The sequence below is a fragment of the Xiphophorus couchianus genome, chromosome 14 (genome assembly GCF_001444195.1).
Source record: "Xiphophorus couchianus chromosome 14, X_couchianus-1.0, whole genome shotgun sequence".
NCBI lineage: Eukaryota > Metazoa > Chordata > Actinopteri > Cyprinodontiformes > Poeciliidae > Xiphophorus > Xiphophorus couchianus.
This window is the reverse complement of record NC_040241.1, coordinates 21,177,151-21,199,161: the sequence shown is the minus strand read 5'-3', so window position 1 is coordinate 21,199,161 and position 22,011 is coordinate 21,177,151. Positions and strand designations below refer to the sequence as shown.

The 22,011-nt window shown below is 37.4% G+C and overlaps 1 protein-coding gene and 1 long non-coding RNA gene across 2 annotated transcripts in view; one reads left to right on the top strand and one right to left on the bottom strand.

Moving 5' to 3' along the window:
- trpc5a (transient receptor potential cation channel, subfamily C, member 5a) overlaps positions 1–22,011 on the top strand; it is a 119,789-nt gene that overhangs the window by 57,353 nt on the left and 40,425 nt on the right. Inside the window, exons 5-8 of the mRNA XM_028039058.1 lie at positions 324–440; positions 1,379–1,441; positions 1,871–2,008; positions 3,267–3,473. Of these exons, the coding sequence (XP_027894859.1) occupies positions 324–440; positions 1,379–1,441; positions 1,871–2,008; positions 3,267–3,473 (525 nt within the window). The remainder of the gene's footprint in view (positions 1–323; positions 441–1,378; positions 1,442–1,870; positions 2,009–3,266; positions 3,474–22,011) is intronic.
- On the bottom strand, positions 14,165–21,968 carry LOC114157814 (uncharacterized). Its single transcript, XR_003598276.1, has 3 exons — positions 20,714–21,968; positions 17,399–17,665; positions 14,165–14,391 (listed from the first exon to the last, which is right to left on the bottom strand). It is a non-coding gene; the product is annotated as an uncharacterized LOC114157814 (long non-coding RNA).

Below are 22,011 nucleotides of genomic sequence, written 5' to 3'. Positions count from 1 at the left end.
CATGACCAGAGGAGACGGATGAAGCACAAAAAAAACAGTAAACTGAGAGTTTTGCACTTGGATTCAGGTCTTTCTGCACCACAACAGACCTGAGAAACGTTCATTATCATTCCAGTTTTTCCAGGTTGTGATCAGTAAACAGTTTCTTGAAGTAGTTTAGGAGAAAATTGGTCTTGAAACAAACTGTGGTATAAAGTTATACTTTTAAGAGAGCATTCAAATGCATTAATATGTTGTCCAACTTGTCTGTAGTTGCGCTTGTTTCCTGTTTATCATCTGTTGTTGTCCTTCTGTTGAGATAAATTGCTTTGGTTTCCCCTCAGGTTCCCTCCCTGATGATGGACAGCCAGTTCTCAGAGTTCACCCCTGACATAACTCCCATCATGCTCGCTGCTCACACCAACAACTACGAGATCATCAAGCTGCTTGTCCAGCGCAAAGTAATGACTCTGTAACACAAGAACCACCGAGTTACAGTACAAGTAGAGCAATTAAAGCATGTTACTGTTTACATCCAGAAATTTAGCGCATACTCACAACACTGAAGGGCAAAAAGATGATTCTTGTACATGCCGACCGTCTAAATGAAACCTTGAGACGTTTGTATTGTTGATTTAGTGCAGTGTGCCACAGGAAAGGCAAAAAATAGCGTAAAAAACCCTTAAAGAGCAACTTAAAATCACTTTTATTCACTTTCTGCTGTCGGCTACGCTACACGCAGAGGTGTTGCCACAGCAACTGACAACATAAACCCACTATATGTTTCAGGGTTCAACACCAAAACACTCAAACATTTCCTACATAAAGATCAGAACATTAAATCCGTTACAGTTTTGTGTTTTTATGCTTGATGTTTATTTTGCGGTTATTAATAAGTGATCGATGCGGTAGATTAGCTACCGCTGCTGTTGACTAAGCTAACACAGCTAATTTAAATGCCTGCTCTACTGATGATCTGTCAGAGTTAGCATTCACATCGCCTTCTTTTATTGTTTAAACTGAACCTAAACACACCAAATTCCACATCACATCTACATGTTTGTTTGTCAAAGTCAAGCTAGCATAGTAGACCTACTTTCCTTTCCCCTGCTATTTTTTCTCTTAATTAAAACTTTTTCCTGACCTTGTTATCTTGTTGTCATAATATGAAAGCACTGCGTACCTTTTTCTTATATATCTCAGGCATACATATAAGATTTAGCACATTACGTTGATAACTAAACAGCTAAAATCAATGCTAGTTATTGTTAGCAAGCAGCTTTTAGCCGTCCAGCAGGAAGCTGGGGGCGTGACGTCACGATGCAGGGGTCCACAGCTCTATGCGACCCATCTCTGTTGTTTTATTTCCTGTTCTGATTTTCTGTTCGTCTTTTCTTAGGTCACCATCCCAAGGCCACACCAGATACGATGCGACTGCGTTGAGTGTGTTTCCAGTTCAGAGGTGAGTCGATGTTTCCCCACTTGAAATCCACTGCCTGGTTTCTGATTTGGAGACAATTTAGTAAATAATATAAATCTCGCTCTTAATTCTGTCTCTTTAAAATGTAAAATAAAAGAAGTATTGTTCACTGTTAAGAAAGTTATCAGTTGTATCCAAGACAGTAGACAGTCTACAGTACAGTGTGGCAATGATCAATTAAAATTATAATTAATTTTGATTAATATTTTCCAAAGGCCAATGATTTCATAATCCATTTTATTTATGGCTCCTGTTGTGTGTTGTTTTATTTTTTGTTTATTGATTTTTTTGGTTCCTGTGTTTTATTTTGGATATTTAAAATATCTTCCAGTTCCAGTGTTGAGTATTCTTTACAAAATTAAAGCTTATTGGTCACTGAGAGAACGAACTTGTATTATTAATTCATGGCAGGTCGACAGCCTTCGACATTCTCGGTCTCGACTCAACATCTACAAGGCGCTGGCGTCACCGTCTCTCATCGCGCTGTCCAGTGAGGATCCCATCCTCACTGCCTTCAGACTGGGCTGGGAACTCAAAGAGCTGAGCAAGGTATGGAAATCAACTCCCATTACTACTCAATACATGAGTCTAACTAACCCCACTGTGAAGGAATAACTCCGCCCCCAGACAGCCTTTTACCTGGGGGCGGAGTTATGCTAATGGCATTTCAGTCTGGTCAGTTCTGCCTCTTTCTGAGCTCCTGTCAGAATGAGCCTCTGTCACTTTAAATCCAAATAAGTTCATCTTAAGTTCAACGTTCATGTGAAAATGGCTGCAATTATACAAATGTGAACTTTGAAAAGCAGAAGTGGAGCCTCCTGAACAACAAAACAGGAAAGCAGCAAGTGATTTCTGGATAGTTAGTCAACAACAAAAACACTTGTCTTTTCCAGCAGCCGTTGTAGCTGACCAAACAGCATGTTTGGTCCAGCTGACCAAACATGCTGCAGCTCTGCTTTGGTTGCTAGGTGACAGACTGGAATTTGCTGGGGTTGCTAGGTAACAGTCAGGCTAATTTTTCAGGCACCAAAAAATGGTTGGGTGTTTTTCAGGGGTGTGAAACTTATTTTCTTTTTGGTTCAAATCATGATCACGAATGCTCTTAAAGGGCCGGTTGTGCCAGAATGTATTGATAAAACCTGTTCACAAACTGTTAAAATATCAATAAATTCTTCAAATTAAATAATATTACGAAACATCTTTTCAGTACTTCCAGAATTTCCTGATACTTCTTGTGATTTTTTTGTATTAAAAATCAAAGTGTTTGTGTCACTAATTTGGAAATATTTACTATATTTGTGCTGGTTTCTGACAATAAATGCCACTTTTTGTTGCTCGCTGAATAGATCATGGACTATAATCTGACATCAATAAAGGCTGAGGCAGCTGTTTGGGACAAGAAAGGTTTTGACAATTTTGAGAAAAATCTGCGATAAACTCTCAATTATGTATTTGTGAACCAAATTTCAGCAACAAGGCAGTTCAAAGTGCTTTAACACAAAAATACAAATTCATAAAGTCATTTTGCAAAGTGCCGTCATTAGACATCAAAATGTTCAGTACAGTTTTATTGATTAGGGTTAAGCAGGAGGGTTTTAGTCTAGATTTAACTCAGTCTTTCGGCTGTTTTCCAGTTTTGCAGGAGTTTGTTCCAGATTTGTGGTGCATAGAAGCTGAATGCTGCTCCTCCATGTTTTTATCACTAAAAAGGACAACACTTTGCAGTCAGCATCAAACCCCCAAAGCAGAATATGATGGATGGCTTCAACCCCAATGCTCGTATAACAGGAAGTGTCCCACGTTCCAGGTGGAGAACGAGTTTCGCCAGGAGTACGAGGAGCTTTCCCAGCAGTGCAAACGATTCGCCAAGGACCTCCTGGATCAGGCCAGAAGTTCCCGCGAGCTGGAGACCATCCTGAACCACAGAGACAACGACCAGAGCGAGGAGCTGGACCCCAGGCAGTGCCACGACTTGGCCAAGCTCAAGCTCGCCATCAAGTACCACCAGAAGGAGGTAGGGACCCATCCGAGCTGAAGTGGTTTGTGTTTTCATGTCTGAAGGGTTTCTGCTGCACCACTAAGCTTGATCTTTTGCCTGTTTTGTTGTTAAATACTGTTGCGGCGTAATGGACGGCGCTAGCGGTTGTGCATTTGCATAATTAGCCTTCACTTTCAAGGCTGGACATTAAATGTCAGTGAATATGTTCTTCTCTTATATGGTGACCCTGATGGCTGTGCTGCCGGTTTTATGGCCCCACTGTGCAATTTTCCATTGAGTAGCTTTAATAAACTAAATGTTACATTTCTCATCTAATTTACTCCAACTGGATAGCAAATTGTTTTTAAATGTCAGTTCAGTGACTATATTGTAAGATTAAAGTAAGTGAGCTGTTATCCACCCAGGGTCTGACCTTCTCACTTTATTCACTGAAGATAAATAAAGACATCAGACAAGATGAATGCGGTTTATATGATGCAAACTAGTTTTAGCTAAACAATAAAAAGCATTTAAACTGGAAAGTGCAGCTTTGTAGCAGTCAATGTAAATGCAGAACACATTTTGGAGTCCTAAATGTAAAATGTTCTCTTTTTTTTGCAATAAAAAAACCCCCCACCTTTTCTCTGGTTTTTAAAGGGATGCTATATCACAGGAAAATACACATCTGGTATTTTGGGATTGGTTTTGTGTTTTATGCTGCTGTCTTGGTCAGGTCACTCTTAGAAAAGATGTTTTTAATCTCACTGAGTGAATTTTCTGGATAAATAAAGGACACACACATTTGGAATAAGTTTTCTATTGCTTTCATGGATACAATCAGTGCATGAAAGCAATAGTTCTGCCTCATTCTGAGCAGAACCCAGAGTGAGTTCACTCACTGTGAAGGTTCAAAAATGTCCTGAAACACTGACCTTTGGAGTAATTTATTAAAACAGGCAGAGGTGGACAGCACTCATTAAAAAGTTATTTCTGTTAACTCTAAGGCCCTATCATATTAGCATAAGCTAATGCTAAGGCACGACACCAGCATGGTATTTAGCAGAAGCTAATGCTAAGGCGCTATACCAGCATGGTATTTAGCAGAAGCTAATGCTAAGGCGCTATACCCGCATGGTATTTAGCAGAAGCTAATGCTAAGGCGCTATACCAGCATGGTATTTAGCAGAAGCTAATGCTAAGGCGCTATACTAGCATGGTATTTAGCAGAAGCTAATGCTAAGGTGCTATACCAGCATGGTATTTAGCAGAAGCTAATGCTAAGGCGCTATACCAGCATGGTATTTATTAGAAGGTAATGCTAAGGCGCTATACCAGCATGGTATTTAGCAGAAGGTAATGCTAAGGTGCTATACCAGCATGGTATTTAGCAGAAGCTAATGCTAAGGCGCTATACCAGCATGGTATTTAGCAGAAGGTAATGCTAAGGCGCTATACCAGCATGGTATTTAGCAGAAGGTAATGCTAAGGCGCTATACCAGCATGGTATTTAGCAGAAGCTAATGCTAAGGCGCTATACCAGCATGGTATTTAGCAGAAGCTAATGCTAAGGCGCTATACCAGCATGGTATTTAGCAGAAGCTAATGCTAAGGCGCTATACCAGCATGGTATTTAGCAGAAGGTAATGCTAAGGCGCTATACCAGCATGGTATTTAGCAGAAGGTAATGCTAAGGTGCTATACCAGCATGGTATTTAGCAGAAGCTAATGCTAAGGCACTATACCAGCATGGTATTTAGCAGAAGGTAATGCTAAGGCGCTATACCAGCATGGTATTTAGCAGAAGGTAATGCTAAGGCGCTATACCAGCATGGTATTTAGCAGAAGCAGCCCAGGCGGGCATTGGCCAATATTATGTGTTTTCCAGACACATTAAGCCATTTTCTTTCACAATCAAATTGTTATAAAAATGCTATAAGTATGACTTTGCATTTTATCACCTTTGAATTGGGTCTCTGTCTCTTTAAGAAGCTTGATCAATATACCATTAATATTACATTGACAATCATCCTTAGGACTGTTGAACTGATTAGTAGTTTGCATGATGATCTCAGCAGAGAAGTAGCTCCACCAGGTGTTTGCTAATGGCTGCTGCCGCTAGTCTGGAGGAGCTGGGCAGAGGAGGGTTGTTAGAGGATTCTTCAAACATGCATGAAAGAATCAAAACACTCCAGAACAACCTTAAAACATGACGTAAAGCTTAAAAACGTTTATTCAACATAAAACAGCCCCTTTGTTTAATTGTTGGATTTGAAACTTACTTCATCGTGATGATTTTTTTTTAACAGAGACGATAAAACCCAAATAGGTATGTATATTTCTTTAATGGAAAATTTATGAAAATGTGAGTTTTGAAAAGCAGAAGTTGGATTACATAAAGGTAATTCTGCTAACGTCTTTCATGACTAGTAATGAACTACAGGATTCATCCTATAAAATACAAATGTTGTAGGTGACCTGCATTGTTTTACGTTTACAGTAGCAAAATGTTGATTTCTAACTTGCTCTGGAAGCGGTTTGAATGTTCTGTGGCTGCAGCAGACTGCAGGTAATCTGCAGCGAGAAGGTTTCAGCAGTCTGTGATTTAATTTAATCAGAGCTGTGCTTCTATGAAGTCCAGTTCACAGAAACTCAGAGGGAGTCGATGAGCAGTCTGCCTTCCTGCTGCTTCTGTTCGGCAGACGAACACGCCTCGCTGCAAGGCAGAATTAGCTGCACATCCTGGCTCTTTGCGCAAGAAGCTCTCAGACGGCTGAGAGTCTGATTTCTTTAAAAACATTCAGCGGTATCCTCGATTCAAAGCTGTAAATAAGAAATTCTTTCAGATTCTGTGGAGGGGAAAGGTGGGAGATGCAGAGGACGGGAGGGCGGCTGTCAGCGGTTTATAAGGCATTAGAGGACGGAGAGAGCAGGCAGCAGCCGCTGATGAAACTACTGTGAAATATTTGAGAGAGAAAGAGCTGATAAGTGTTGGGGGTTCATATCTAAAACTGTCTGAAAATGTCAGTTTCTTTTTACTCATTGTGAGTCAAACTCCTAAAATGTTTCTTAACGAGCACAAAACTGTGACAGACGAAATGTTTCTAATCAATTAAAGAAAATCAGCGACAGCAGTCAGCAAAAATCTCCCAAGTAGGAGACGGATGACGAATTTTAGGAGAAGTTGCAGAGAAGAGATGAATGTCACGGAGGAAATGAGTCTGGGGAACATAACGTTGTGTTATTAACTATCCCATTACTGTTCTGCTGCTCTCTGTTGTTTTCTAATTGAGGGAATAAAACGGTTCAATAAAACGGTTCCCAGCAAAAGTTTTCAGACGTCCAGAACTTTAATGATGAACGGTTTCCCGTCCTTTTTACAAATAAAAATCTAAAGCCTGGGGTGTGTTTGTAGCCAAACTAAAAAACTTTTCCTCAACGTCTAACCAGTGGATATGCATCTCTTTTAATTAGTTTTTAGAAAAGCTAATTAAGCACAGCATAATGCAGCCACTGCAGTCAAATGTTAGCTTTCTTCCGCTCACAGCAAAGAGAGTTACATTTTAAGTGAGAGCTAATATTCATACAACCCAATTTTGGGTTTCAATGTTGTCCAAGGAAGTAAAATCTGCTCAAGAGACCATTTCAGAATGAATTATTGAATTTATGAGGAAGAGTCAGCACCGTAAATATGGATACTTTCCTTAAATGTGATGCATTTGCTAATTTAGTAAAAGCCTAGTAAAATCTTTGGAGTGCTTTTAGGTTATTTATTGGTAAGGATTAAAAAAAAGTGCAAACATTTCTTCACATTGGTGTCCTGAAAGTTGAACTCTAAAAGGTTTGGGCATCCGAATGCGACCGAAATCCGATTTATCTCACGGCAGTCTGAACAGCCCAATTCTGATGTTTTCAACCCCATAAAAAAATCCGATCTGTGCCACGTCCACATGTGGAGCTAATAATCAGATACGTATCCAAAAGTTTTCAAAGTGTCGAATTTACTCCGACTTTAACATAAATTACGTAAGACAGGCATCGAAATTCTGCATCAAAAATCAGTAAATCAGGACATAAACAATGATTATGAATTTATGAAAGAAATATGAGTCGGTGAACTGAATGACATCACAATCCCACCTCTCAGCTCCAACGTCTTTACAAAGTTTCAGCCACAAAAGGCCTTTTCCATTAGTAGAGTTTTCTTTCATCTTATACTGTTATCAATAACTCTAAAATCGATCCATAAACAATAATATTACTTCTGTAAACAGAGTGCTGTTGAGTGACGTCAATGCTCTTCTTCTGCGGAACTGGTTTGGAGTTGGAAACTCTTCACACTGAAGTCTGATGCTGTCGCATTAATTAGCAGCCTGAAGAAGCACCAAAAAAAAAAAAATAATCGTATTTCAGGAAATAAAATCGCAACTGAGCATCAAAATCTTCTGTGTGGATGATAAAAGTCTTTCCAGTGTTTCCCAGTAAAACCAGCCAGGTGTAAAACTCCACACACTGTAAAACATTTGAGCTGCATTTAGTTGTGCCTTCTGTCTTCTACTCTTACAGTCAAATAAATTTGACGAGTTTTAGATTTTCAACCTAAATGTGAGAGTTTGTGAAAGATAAACTTACAGCAGTAACTTGTGTTAACTTTTTATTAATTTTGTTGAACCTCCAAGAGTTGGATAAACTGGAGTTTTTAGGTTAGCACTTAATAAAACGGAAAGAAAAAGACAAGAGTGGGAACTATTTCCCAGAATGCTTAGCACCATTTTGGTGTTGTTTTGTTCTTGTTTTGAATCTTGTTTTGTTTATTTTATTGCACATTAATGAGGATAATGTCCTGTTCTCACTAAATATTTTTGAGCAAATTTCATTGTAATATTTAATTAAATTAATTAGCAAATCAGAAATTTTTATTTATGCCACTTAAAACAAGAATTTAAATTATTCAAAAGGGAACTAAGTAGTTATAACTTGATGTTGTGAGTGAAACTAATAGAGAAATGTTTCCTCTTTAACTTTCTTTCTTGCATATTGTGAAATATTTATTTGGTTTAAATTGCAGCATTAAGGTAAAACTCACAATTCAAGATTAATGAACTTAAAAAACAATGTTTAGACAACATTTAAAAAAAGACACAAAACACAAACAAAACTAAACTCAACATTCACATCAACTGCTTCAAAACCCAAACAAACTGTTTCTACACTGTTGAGTGAAACCAGCTGATGGTTTCACATGTTTCAGCTTCACATCATCAGTGCACGCAGTCAGCACATTTATATGATTATCCCTAAAAGCCTGGCATTGTTAATGTGACACAAACAATGAGAACACACACACACACACACACGGCAGAACGCTGAGCTAAAAGGACGACAGGAGAGCAACATGAAACAAAAACAGGGAGCGACAGGAAGCTGAAGATGGAGAGGAGAATGAGGTTTTTCCATGTGAAGGGCTTATGTAAGCGTTCTGATGCCGTTCGTCTCCAGAGACCGCCGCAGAACCTTCATTTGCATACAAACACAAATTATCCAGACAAAGGACACACACTGAAACCAGCGTCTGCCCGATCGCACCGAACAAACGCACAGCGACGGCGGATGTGGCGAAAAGTCAAACGTGGAGTTATTAATCCTGTTGGAGCAGGTTTCCATCAAACAATCCATCTGAATTAGTTTTTACAGAGATTTTTAGTCGAAGCTGCATTAAAATGGTCAATAATTGGTATTAAATGATCTCTGAAGAAATGATTCTTGCAGGAAAGCATTTATTGTCTGGCTTTTAGCTATAAATTCGAGTTAAATCAGTAGAAAAATGTTTGTCGAAACTAGTTTTCTGTTTCGTCTCACACTTTTTCAACTTGCATGCATTCATTTGCCAAACATGAACAGATTTATTTGCTTCAGTCGAACACAAAGTGGTGCATAACTGTGAGCTGGAAGGAAAATAATACATAATTTAAATTATTTATTTGCAAATGAAAGTCTGGCAAACAGCTCCTTTTACTCTGATAACCATAAATAAAACCAGATGTTGCCTAATTAGCAAACACAACACTTGTGTGATTAGAGCTGCAGCAAATGATTACTTTAGTAATCAATTATCCTATTGATTATTTGGCCGATTAATCAAATAAAACATTTGGCAATTTCTGCAGATTATTTAACCACTAGAATATTAGAATTACATTAAAAGACCCTCCTTAAGTAAGTAAGATAAACATTTTAATGCCTAAAAGAATCCAATAAAATAACATTCCTTTAGTTTAGTCTTTCTCAATTGTACATTGATTAATTTATGTGTTAATCGATTATTAATTTGATAAAAGATGCTACACAGGAGATTTTTTTTCTTAAATCTGAAAGCTTTTTAAAAAAATGTCCTTCCATCAAACCTGATAGGTTCAGTAATTAACCAATTAATTCAGTCCTGCTACTTACACACCAATAAATATATTTAAATAAATAAAAAAATGTACGACTCTGTTTACATTCCTGCTTGTATTTATTTGAAGATCTGTTTTATTTTCATAAATAACAAAGAGTTTGTTGTTTTTAAATGCATTTTTATTTCTTTTAATCGTCCAACTCAGTGGCCAATTACTTGGATTGTTGAACCTCCAAGAGTTGGATAAACTGGAGTTTTTAGGTTAGCACTTAATAAAACGGAAAGAAAAAGACAAGAGTGGGAACTATTTCCCAGAATGCTTAGCACCATTTTGGTGCTAAGCATTCTTAGCACCAAAAAAGCTTAAAAGCTTTAAAGCTTCGTCACTGATCCAAATCAGTGACGAAGCTTTAAAATGAAACCTCTCCAGACGCTGAACGGTGATGGATTCAGAACCGAAAGCAGCATTTCCTCCGTCCGGATCCATCCGGATCCGTCTGAGTCCAGCGATTCGGTCGTAGATCTGAGTGTTTTTGTGCTGCAGTGTGAGACTGATCAGCATTATCCAGAGGGATCAATGCAAATTACATCTTCAATAAACTATCCATGACTCTCTGCGATCAATACATGCGTCTCCACACACGCACACACACACACACCCACACACACACACACACAGAGCTCTGCATTCCAGACGCCGCCTCTTCTCTAAATTATTTCCTCTTTCTTTGCTTTTCTTCCATCTGTACCTCTTTTTGCCTCTTTTCTCTCTTTCTCTCACTAATGTTTGGGCTTCGACTCAGCAGTTTCCAGAGTTTGGTAGTAACTAGTTACATTTACTTCAGGAGTTTTTCTGAAAATATTTACTTTTATGAGTATTTTCACTATGCTGTACTTTTTACTTGAGTAATTTTATTATGAAGTATTTCTATTCTTGAGTAAAATGTAAAAATCCACCAGACAAAGAAACACATCTGCAGTTTTAGTTAAAGTTTCATAAGTTTTTTTATAGAAAGAAACTGATTAGGAAACATTTTCTTGATATTTTTTGTTACTTATATGAAAATTATTGTCATTTGTGTCTTGAAAATACCACAATTTCCACTTAACTTTATATTTTGGTGCATGTGATGTAATTTTTTTTATGTTAAACGGTTGATAATTTGATCAATTACTCAGTACCTGAGTTTTTTACCAAATACTTTTTTACTCTTAGTTGATTCATTTCTTGAACGGCTACGGTTTTACTTTTACTTGAATAAAGATATGCAGAATTAGCGCTACTCTTGAGTACTTGAGTACTATTTTTGGGTACTCTGGCCACCTGAACCAGTTTCTACGTAATGTTTAAATCGCTTCGCACATGCCGCAGCTTACCCATAATGCCGAGGGCCTTTTAACGGCGAATAAAACCTCTGATTGGCTGTTTGACTCACAGGAAGTAATGAAGTACGTCCAGCTGGCTGGCAGGAAGGTGTAGGAAAGAGGCCGATACTCTTCGCAACACCTCTGCAGAGCCTTCTGGGCCGCTCCGGATTAATGGGAAGATAAGTGTGAAAAAGAGAAGAAGAACAGGGGAGGGCTGGAGAGAGTGTGTGTGTGGGCGTGTGTGCGTGTGTGTGTGTGTGTGTGTGTGTGTGTGTGTGTGTGTATGTGTGTGTGCTGCTGTGCTCGTTTCTATGTAGGTGTGTGCTGTTTATGAGGATTGTTTGGTTTGCTCAAAGAAAAGCTTTTTGTTCAGTCTGAGTAAAGATCGGTCCTAAAAAAGATACAAAAACAGAAAAATACTAAATCTACCTGCAGAATCTCTCTCAGTTCTTTGATTTTACATATGAGGACAATAAAAATGACCATAAAAATAATATTATATATGTTCCTTGCTGTCTGTCTAAGAAATCTGTGTGGGAAAAACAAGTAGACCTGCAACTAACAATTACTTTAATGAAAAGATATTCCGATGATTAATTGATTAATCGGATAAAAAAATTAATTACGCTCTGCAGATTTTTCATTTTTACCACTTAAACCTTTTTTAAACAATATTTAAAAATACATTAAAATGTGCAAATAAACAAATAATTCATTGTTTAAGTAAGAAAGTAAAGATTTTATTACCTAAAATCTCATAACAGCATTTTTTAGTGATAATTTCAAAGTCGTTCCACAGATTCTCAGTTGGATTTATGTCTGAACTTTGACTACACCATTCAAGAATATAAATATGTGATGCTGTGCTTTTTAGGGCTGCAACTAACAATTATTCCAGTAATTGATTATTCGATCGATTATGCTGCTGATTTATTAATTAATCATGTAAGAAAATTGCCACATTGTGCAGATTATTTATTTCACCACTTAAGCCTTTTTTTATACATTAAAAACTACGGTGGCCGACAGGTGCAAATGCGCAGCAAAAGAGAAAACATGCAAACAAACAAAAAACACGCGCACAAATTAAATGCGGCAAGCAAAAAGCGAATAAAATGCAGCAAACAAAAAGAGAGACGCAAACAAAAAAGAAAACACCCCCGAATGAAATGCAGCAAACAAAAAGTGTTGAAAACGGAAGTGCTCCAGACCACTAGGGGGAGTCAAAGAGTCGAGACCGAGCCCAGAACGGTATGACTGACACAAAGTCTATCACGCTACCCATAAATTATTCTGTTATTCTATAATATTATAAAAGACGGCGTATCTGAAAAGAAATATAGTTATACGTACCTTTACTTTCTTTCAAATTTCTCTCTCTGAATCTTGCATCTGGTCCCATAGAAATGAATACTATTTTCTTTGACTCCCCCTAGTGGTCTGGAGCACTTCCGTTTTCAACACTTTTTGTTTGCTGCATTTCATTCGGGGGTGTCTTCTGTTTTGTTTGCGTCTCTCTTTTTGCTTGCTGCATTTCATTCGCTTTTTGCTTGCCGCATTTAATTTGTGCGCGTGTTTTTTGTTTGTTTGCATGTTTTCTCTTTTGCTGCGCATTTGCACCTGTCGGCCACCGTAAAAACACATTAAAAGATGCAAAGAAAGGATAAATTCCTTTTTTAAATGAGAAAATAAACATTTTATTGCCTAAAACTATAAAAAGGAATAGCAGTATTCCTTTATCATTTCCAAATCATTCCACAGATTCTCAGCTGGATTTTGAACTTTGACTACGCCATTCAAGCATATAAATATGCTTTGGTGGGCTCTTCAGTCCTGCAATGAGCAATTATTCTATCTATTATAAAATAATAGATAGATCCATTATCTATTATTCTACCATAATAGAATAATTATTGATTGTCGATCAATCGATTAATCGGGGGTAAATTGGCATGTTTTGTAGATTTGTCATCTAAACCTTTTCTACAATATCAGAAATACTTTAAAATATGCAAATAAATATTTCAATTCATTTTGTAAACAAGAAAATAAACTTATTATTACCTAAAACATAACATCTTTTTAGTGAACATTAGATCATTCATAGCAAAAGATGCACCTGCAGCGTAAAAAACTCAGACCCACCGGCTGGTGTGTTGATTAGTTTTTGGATTAACTGATTAATAATTGGAAAGCTAAGCATAATTAATAGCTTTTTACAGAATTTGAATCAGATGAAGCTAAAACTATGAGAATATTTGGTTGTCACGTATTCACATATACATTTTTATTATTTATATATTCTTTACAGTTTTGGCTCAATTACTGCTCTGAATATGTTGATTTTTTAGAAATTCGTTTTTTTTCTGAGTCTGAACATTCTAGTTAGTGATTAATCGATTACTAAATTAGTTGATTAATCTCGATTAAGCCGATCAATCTTATACAACAAACTTTTTCTCAATTTAATTTCTCTTAATCATTCTTCTATATCGACTCACATTTAAATAGTGGTAGCTCAGCAAATTGGAGAAAAAGCCAGAGAAACAGGATGAAATCATTGTTGATAAACCAATACATCAAACACTGCTTAGTGTGTGGTTTTGTTGTTAATAGTTTGGTGTGTGTGTGTGTGTGGGTGTGGTAATCCATTTTAGAAGAAAGAGAAGAAAACTTGGCGTTTCTCCAAAGCAGCCCAGATGCATCTACTTTCCTCCTCTGTTGCAGCAGAAAAACAATACAAAACCTAATGCTAATGCTAATGCTAATGCTGGTGCAGGGAAACATGAACAGATCAGTACAGCAAAGGCAGCACTGTGTTTTACTGTAAATATGGGACGCTACATTATTAACAAATGAGGAAGCTAATGTTTATTAACACTAACTAAAATAGTAGGTTTTAGCTCGTTACAGATCGCTAAATTTAAACAATGTATTGTTCAGCAGCTGTTGCTTTCTTTTTCCATTGTTGTCTGATACTTAAACGCTGAAAAAAGTAAAACGTTTGCGCCAACATGATGTGATCAGACTTACAGGATGTCTGAAAACCGTCTCAACAAATTCAGGAATTCAGGAAGGACTTCTTTAAAAACATTGACGGCCTTTCAGTCAAAACACTCGGGCATTTTGTGGATCCGGCTGCTCACCTCTTTACACTGACTGCTGCAGGAAAAGGATGTGATGTAAAGAAACCTGCCGGGGAAAGCAAAGAGTAATTTTCACGTGTTTGTCGGTTCCCTCAGTGTCGTTTTTGGAGACAAAAAACGGAGAAAAATGAAGAAACAAAATGTCAGCAATACCTGAAATGAAGATATGAAGAAGCAACAGGGCGAAAACAGGGCAACAGAAGAGCTGAAGTTTGTTTGACAGTTTGACAAATGACAGCAATCAAAAAGAGATGGGGGAAGAAATTAATCACAGCTCGGAACTAGATGGAGGTTTTATTAAGAAGCAGCAGACATGAGATGGAGAGGGGAAACACCCAAACCAGAAACAGAAGGGATCAAAGTTTAAGACAGTTTTTTAAAGTAATAAAAATAATTAGAGATTTAATATGTTTCTATGGTTTTAGAGCATTTCAGACAGACGTGTTAGTAATAAATGATGGACACAGATATATAGATACCTAATTATTAATGATAAGACTTTATGTAAATTTGTAATTAAGTCAATTTCAGGGTCTGTATTTAATTAGTCGCATTTTAATCCAATGTTATGAACAAAATAAGCAACATTTTCTATTCAAAAGCCTTTTTACTGCTAAATTATTGAATAAATAAAACTGTGAGCTTAATAACCAAGATATTTATTATTTTTTATTTTATTTTTATGTTTATTTAACCATCAATTCCAAATCTAACTGTTTCAGAAACTTTTGATCTTTGATAAAATTTCTTTGAAAAGATATTTCTGTCTGTGCTGCTGCTACATGTTTAGCATTGAGATGCTATTTTAGTCTTGAAAAGCTTCGCTAACTCTGTTTAGCACTTGGATACAACAATAGTCTTTTCCAGCGTTTATCAGATTGTGTTTTAATTCATCCCCATTGGGCCAATAGAAGCAGCTTTATCATAAATTGCTATTGTTAGCGGATGTAGGTTGTGCATCAAGTTTACAGGCGTACCAGAAACGCACTACAAAGGTTCCGGCTTGGGACTTTTGTAAAAAAAAACAAACACAAAAAAAAACGATTTATTGTGTTAAAATCCATTAAAGTAATTGAAAGTCCCAGCTCTAATAATTAAAGATGAAGCAAAAGCAGAGGTGTATTTTATAAGAAACGCCTAAAACAAAACAAAGTCTAATATTTCTCTCTAAACAGATGATTAGAAGGAGTTTGTAAAAAAACAAATTCCGTAGATTGACGAGACAAACGTGGATGTTTTTTAGACGTATCTGTCCTATTGCATTTGACATTAAACCAACACATCATTTAAAAAAAAAAAAACATCATAACAGTCAAACACGGTGGTGGAAGTGTGATGCTCTGGGACTGCTTTTCTGCTTCAGGACCTGGACGACTTTCTGTGTTTGATGGAACTGCAAATTCTTCTCTCTACCAGAAAACCCTGAAGCAGAATATCCAGACATCAGTTCATGACTTTACGTTAAAGCTCGCCCTGTTTAATCCACTTCTTAGTGGCTTAAACTAACAAAATAAAGAGTTTGGAGTGGCCTAGTCAAAGTCTGGACTTGTATTCAGTCGAGATTACCTCAAATAGGACTGAAATATTTTCCATATGGCTCAAATTAAAACATTTCTGCAAAGACGAGCTGATCAGAAAGGTCAAAAACAGATTTCCTGCTATAACTAACCGCTAGCAGTAGCTGCTCCGTCAGTTATTAGGTTTTAATAAACCGGCCTGGTTCTGTGCCCACATGGTGGTCCAGCCCATTTCTATGTGTGTCTCTGTGTGGATATTGAATCATTTAATAGTCTTTTACTGTCCTTGGGGCCGGAGTTACCTGCAGTCTCGCTAAATTATACATTTAGAGCAGTCTCAATAATAAATAGATTGCGGGTTGTTATCTCTCCGGGGTCTGTTTTAGTATAAATACAGGCTTTATTGCGACCGGTAACGCTGTTTGGATCCCGGCCCGGTCCTAATGAGGCAGAACGAATCGTCCGAAACAAAAGCAAGTCGATGCGGCGTCCTAATAAGGTCGGCAGCAGCTGAATAATATATCCGCCTGCATTTTTTGTTGTTAGTTTTATTCATTGCTTTCTGAATTATTGCTCTAATTAATCATTCAACACATGTTATCACTCTCTGATATTTACACACAAACATCTACATGAGGACATTCTGTTTTCCCTTAACTACTCCTCAAAGATCTCATCTAAAACTCAGACCTTTGACCCTAAATATAAATTTTAACCTTTAGAAACTCTTTGAAGTGACAGGAAAGCATTTAGACGAGGCAGACTGTCCTCGTTTTTATGTTCTTCACCTCGGCCTGATCCTCACAGGCATCACTCAGCAGCTGCACACACACATTAGCTTTAGCTCTGTTTGGAAACAGCTTTTTGCGAATTGTTTCATGAAGCTGCTGCAAATTGCACACATGCACAAATCCACAGAAAGTGTCACTAATCTGATCAGCAGCCAAACAGGAGAAAGTGGGACACCGAAAGCTGCTGCCGGATTTTTTTCAACCTGTCTCTTCGCTTTCTGCATGCGGTTACGCAACGCGCTTTTCTTTCTGTGTATAACCTCGTAGTGTCCGCTTCTGCTTTCTATTTCTGAGCAACATTGATGTATTTCAAGCGTTTTTATTTTTGTGCTAGAATGGTTGTAAACCTCTGAAAAGTTAAAATACAACTTCACGCTGATATAACCCAGTTATACTTTTTTTTCTTACTTTCCTTTTCTGTTTGTCATTTCCAAACGGTGATGAGTTGATTCTTTTGCAGGTTTCTGAAAGGCTATTTTCAGCGCAGTGCGGTTTTAATCGTTTAAACTTCATGCCAGTGTGCTCCGTTGCTGCTTGAAATGAACCGAGCTGAGTAGGGGGAGTGGGTGTATGAAAAAGAACTGGCACCAGACAGATGAATAAAAGTTATGCAAAGAGGCGAATACAATAAGAGAGAGGACAAAACTGTAAAAATGTGAAGCAGAAAAACTGAGCACTGTTCATGAGAAGCTGCAAAAAAAATATAAAAAAGTAAAATTGGCAAAAGAAAACTCTGAATACCAACCTGAACAAACCGTCCCCATGTTTAAGACATGGTAGTGGTAGCGTCATGCTCTGGGGGTTCGTTTCTCCAGCAGGAACAGAGAAGCTGGCCTGATTTGATGGAAACATGGAACCAAGAAGCTGCAGACGATTTAAGACCAAAACATGCAGCCAGAGCTGGTTTAGATTTAAAAATTTTCATGTGTTAGAATGGCCCAGTCAAAGTCCAAACCTTTATCTAATAGAAAATTGCAGTTTCCGTCCAATCTGACATGAGCTTGAGGTAATTCTGTGAAGTAGAAACAGCAAAGGTTTCAGTGTCTAGATGTGCAAAGATCCCCACGGTTTTCACATTAATATTTGAAATAAATGTTTGAAACTGTCATTTTTAATACACACACAAGTATTCGTTACTCCTTTTTTGCTTTTTAAAGACAACAGAGTCCTTTATTTTTTCTGCTCTAATGCGAACAACTAAAAGCAGCATAAATACTTCTATAAAACCCTGTAAATATGTGAATAAGAGGACAGAAACCTCAAGTGTGAGCCCAGAAAGTGAATTAGCGTTAGCGTGACTTTGGGTAAGCCGATTGCTTTCTTTTAACATTGAGGGCAGATTACACCATGCTGTAGAGAAATTAAATTACCCAGCACTGCTGAGTGTATTTCTGAGATCACAGCAGAAATTGGCCTATTAATTGAATTAGCTGGGAAGCGGCTTTTTGGTAACGCAGTCAGAGAGACTGAGGTTCAGGGTTTACAGCAGGTTAGCTCTGCTTCCCTTCCTGCGATTTGCTCTTTATTTTGAGCCTAGACGTTTTCGGTGATGGTCGCAGCAGGAGAAACGGGGCGACGCAAAACATGTTCATTACTTTTTTTGCACAAAATCATTTTTACATAATGAGATTTCGGCTGTTTTAGGGCATCTTGTCACTTCAAATCCAAATAAGCTGCTTTTGGCCAGCTCAGCGTTTACGCTCTCATGTGAAAATGGCTGCAAACAGAAGCGCATCTTTCATTAGTATTTTCATTAGCATTAGTTTTTGCTGCAAGTAGTTTCTGGATGGTAAGTGAACAAAAAAAACATTTCTCTCGAGTTCTGCTTTGGTTGCTAGGTGACGGCCTGGGCTGGCTGGGGTTGCTAGGTTACGGCGCAGTGTGACTCAGCACTAAGGAGAATTTTGAAATGGTTAATTTTCTAGACAGCAAAAAAACATGAACTTATTCCCAGAATACGGTTGGGTGTTTGCTCTTTTAGGCGCTTGTGCTGTTTTTAGAAGCAGCAGGAACACAAGCAGAAGTACAGAAATATGAAAATATGTGTTTTGCATAATAAGTTCCTGGTAGCAGAACAAGCAAGCAGCTCAGAGATGACTTTCCTACTTACAACATTAACTGAAACATCATTTTCTATGTTTTCATCATGGAAACAACTTTGAATTGTTTCTAACACAAAAGTTTTGCCTTAGGTGCCACAAAGCAGCCCGGATTACAAACCATCATATATGAATATTATTATTTCCTCTCTTATAACCTTTTAAATAATATTTAGCTTTTAAAAATTGGATAAAAAACATTTGTTGTACATTAAAGGACAATGCTGCAGTTGTTTAAATCTTTCTTATTATCTCTGCTGCCTAAATACAGCTGGTATCACTGGAAAGCATGCTATAAATATTTTAGTAGAACAATCTTTGGTACAAAACTTTCAGCAAATGGGTTTTAAAAAAGGCCAGCGGCCATCTTAGACAAAGTCCAAAATGATCCTCATATATTTCTAGGTGATTGTGCTGCAAGTGGCTCCTAAATAGCTGCTGTTTTCCAGTTTCTAGCCTCCAGTTTGCCCAGATTAGATGGAGCAGAAGCGAAGCTCTTTAATTTTACAGCCATTACAGTCATTTACAACACATGGCTGCCTCTTCACTAAATGTGCAACGCTTGGCAAACTTTTAAAGCTGGCAGCAGTTTGAATATTTAAAGCGCCTGGACTGAGACCTCAACAGTCGACAGAATTAGCTGGATGTGAGAGCTTTGAGTGAGAGTCTGACATTTGGGCTCATAATTCAGATCTGTTCTGCAGACAAACGGAGAGCAAATGTTTGGGTTTGTGTTTTATCCCCTCTGGTAACTGTGTTTACATTCTTGTATTCTCTGTGTGGTGGTGGCAGCGGTTCTTATTGTTTTATTAATGAAAACGGGACAATTCCCTGCAGTCTGCAGATCCATGTTGCCTCATTCAAAATGAAAGAGTGTGTGTGTGTGTGTTTTGTTGGGTCTAGAAATGGCTTGGCTTTGTGTTTAACTGACTGGAAGATGGCTATTTTTAACCTTAAAGGTACTTCCTCTAACCTTTTATGGGCTTTACAAAACATTAAATTTTTTGCACAAAATCCTGCTTACATCAGGAAATTTCAGTCTGCTCAGTCCTGCCTACTTTGAAAAGCAGATGTAGAGCCTTCTGCACAACCATCAATAATGTAGCAAGCAGTTTCTGGATGGTTAGTCAACAGCTAAGCTTGTTGCAATAAACAATAAATCAATAAATCGCATGATAAATTAACACTAGCTCACTAATTTCCATTTGCATGAATTTTGTCGTTTTTCTCTTTCTACAAAAACTGAATAACAAAGTCTTGAGTCTGGCTCTTTGGTTTCAAATAGACAATTTAGTTTACTTCATAGCTCATTTTATTTGTTTTTTCTGTTGTTTTCTTTATTTATTTTGGATTTCTAAAATGTATTCCAGTTCCAGTGTTAAATGGAACTGGAATACATTTTCCACTGCACAATAATAAAAAGCAATAAACTTAAAATGCATTATTAGCATTTTAAGTTTATAGAGTTTTGAGAATGTGTTCTTGCATTATTATACCATTGAAAATGGCTTCAAAACAATGCTTTTGTTTATCACAATAACTTCTGAGACAATTTATCGTCTATTAAAGTTTGTGACTGACAGGCTACAAAAGAACAAAACACAGCAGTCAGCGTAGCGCGGTAAAACCAGCTGACCAAACATGCTCGAGTTCCGCTTTGGTTGCTAGGTAACAGACTGGGCTCGGCTGGTCACATTTGTTCGAAATGTGATTCAACAATTTTTGAGTTTTTTTTAAAACAGATCATTTTCCAGACATCAAAAAAACATGAACTTGTTGCCAGAAAAATTGCTGGATGTTTTCGTTTTTATTATCATTTTTAAGCGTTTGTGTTGTTTTTGTAAGCAGTAGAAACAAAGTACAAACACATGCAGAATTTGAACTTTTTGCATAACAGGTTCCCTGTAAACTGAAGCGAAACTAGAATACAAGCAGCTACTCATATTTTTGTGTTTTATTACCTTACGGTTTATATCGGTGAAGCGGTTCCTGCATTCTTCTGAACATCCATAACTTTCCCTTCACTTTTTAAAGCCTCTTTACGTTCCTCCTTCTTTGTCTTGCTACGTTCGACCCTGTCCAGTGTAAACAGTCTTGTGTTGGTGTTTCAGCAGCTCGTGGGTCAACAGCCGCTACCTGTCTGTGGGCGAAAGCAGAGCTGCCGTCCTTGTGTAACGCCTGTCCTGCCCGGTGTCACGTAACCTGCAGAAGTTGCAGCAGCAGCGGAAATGCAAATTATGTAAAACCCCCATTCGTCCTGCTGCGCTGAGCGCGGCTGCTTCACTCCAGCAGGTTATCATGAGTCATCAGGGCTCCGCCGGCCCAGCTGTGAGCAGCTCAATAAACTGCAATTTAGGACCAACTTTTCCAGTTGGATAGTTTCCCAGTGTACGCCTCGCCTCGAGGATCCACAGGATAACTGTTTGCATTCATTAATGATTAGGACGAGAAGTACCTTTTTTTTTTTTTTTTTTGTGCCTTTGCTGCTGCAGTTTATAGAAGAAAAGATAAAATAAGAAGAATATATTAATAAGAATGATGTTTAGCATCAAAACTGTTTTATTTTTGTGGTCATTCCTGGATAGTGTCCACTGATTTTATCACTTGAGAGTCTGTAGGCTGCCAGCAGGGCACATTTCATGGAGTGTTTCGTTCCGGCTGTTGTGTGGATTTGGTGCATGTGTGGGTGTTTTTTGTTTTAGCTGTCTGCAATTTAAATGTTTTTTTTCTGCTTTCTTTTTTAAAAGACTCTCAAATCAGTCTAAAAGACGTGCAACACATATTTCCAAATAATTTCTCATGTTTTTTACTTACCTAGTTATACTTATATTTATACGTTAGGCCCAAAACTCTCATAAGAGAGATAAAAACATTTCCTTTTTTTTTCTCTTAAAAGTATAAAATCCTTTCAGCTGCTTCAACCATAACATGGATACAAAGGTATTTTACTTCCTTACTTAAAATAATTTTTTCTTTGCTGTTTTGTAACAAAAGTTTCTTTTTCTAATGGGAATGACTCAAAACAGCCTATTTGTTGTAAATTTGACATGTTTGAACCCAAAAATGCAGAAAAATATGCAGCCGTCTTTTGCACACAGTTAAACTAGTCCAAACAAGAATCACCAACGTGATAAACAGAAATAGTGAAATGTAAAATGTTCAGAAAATAAATACATTTAGATTAAATTATATGAAATTTGAGTATTTATAAGAATGTTCCAGTTTCTATATTTATTTTCATTTTGGTGAAATTTTCTAT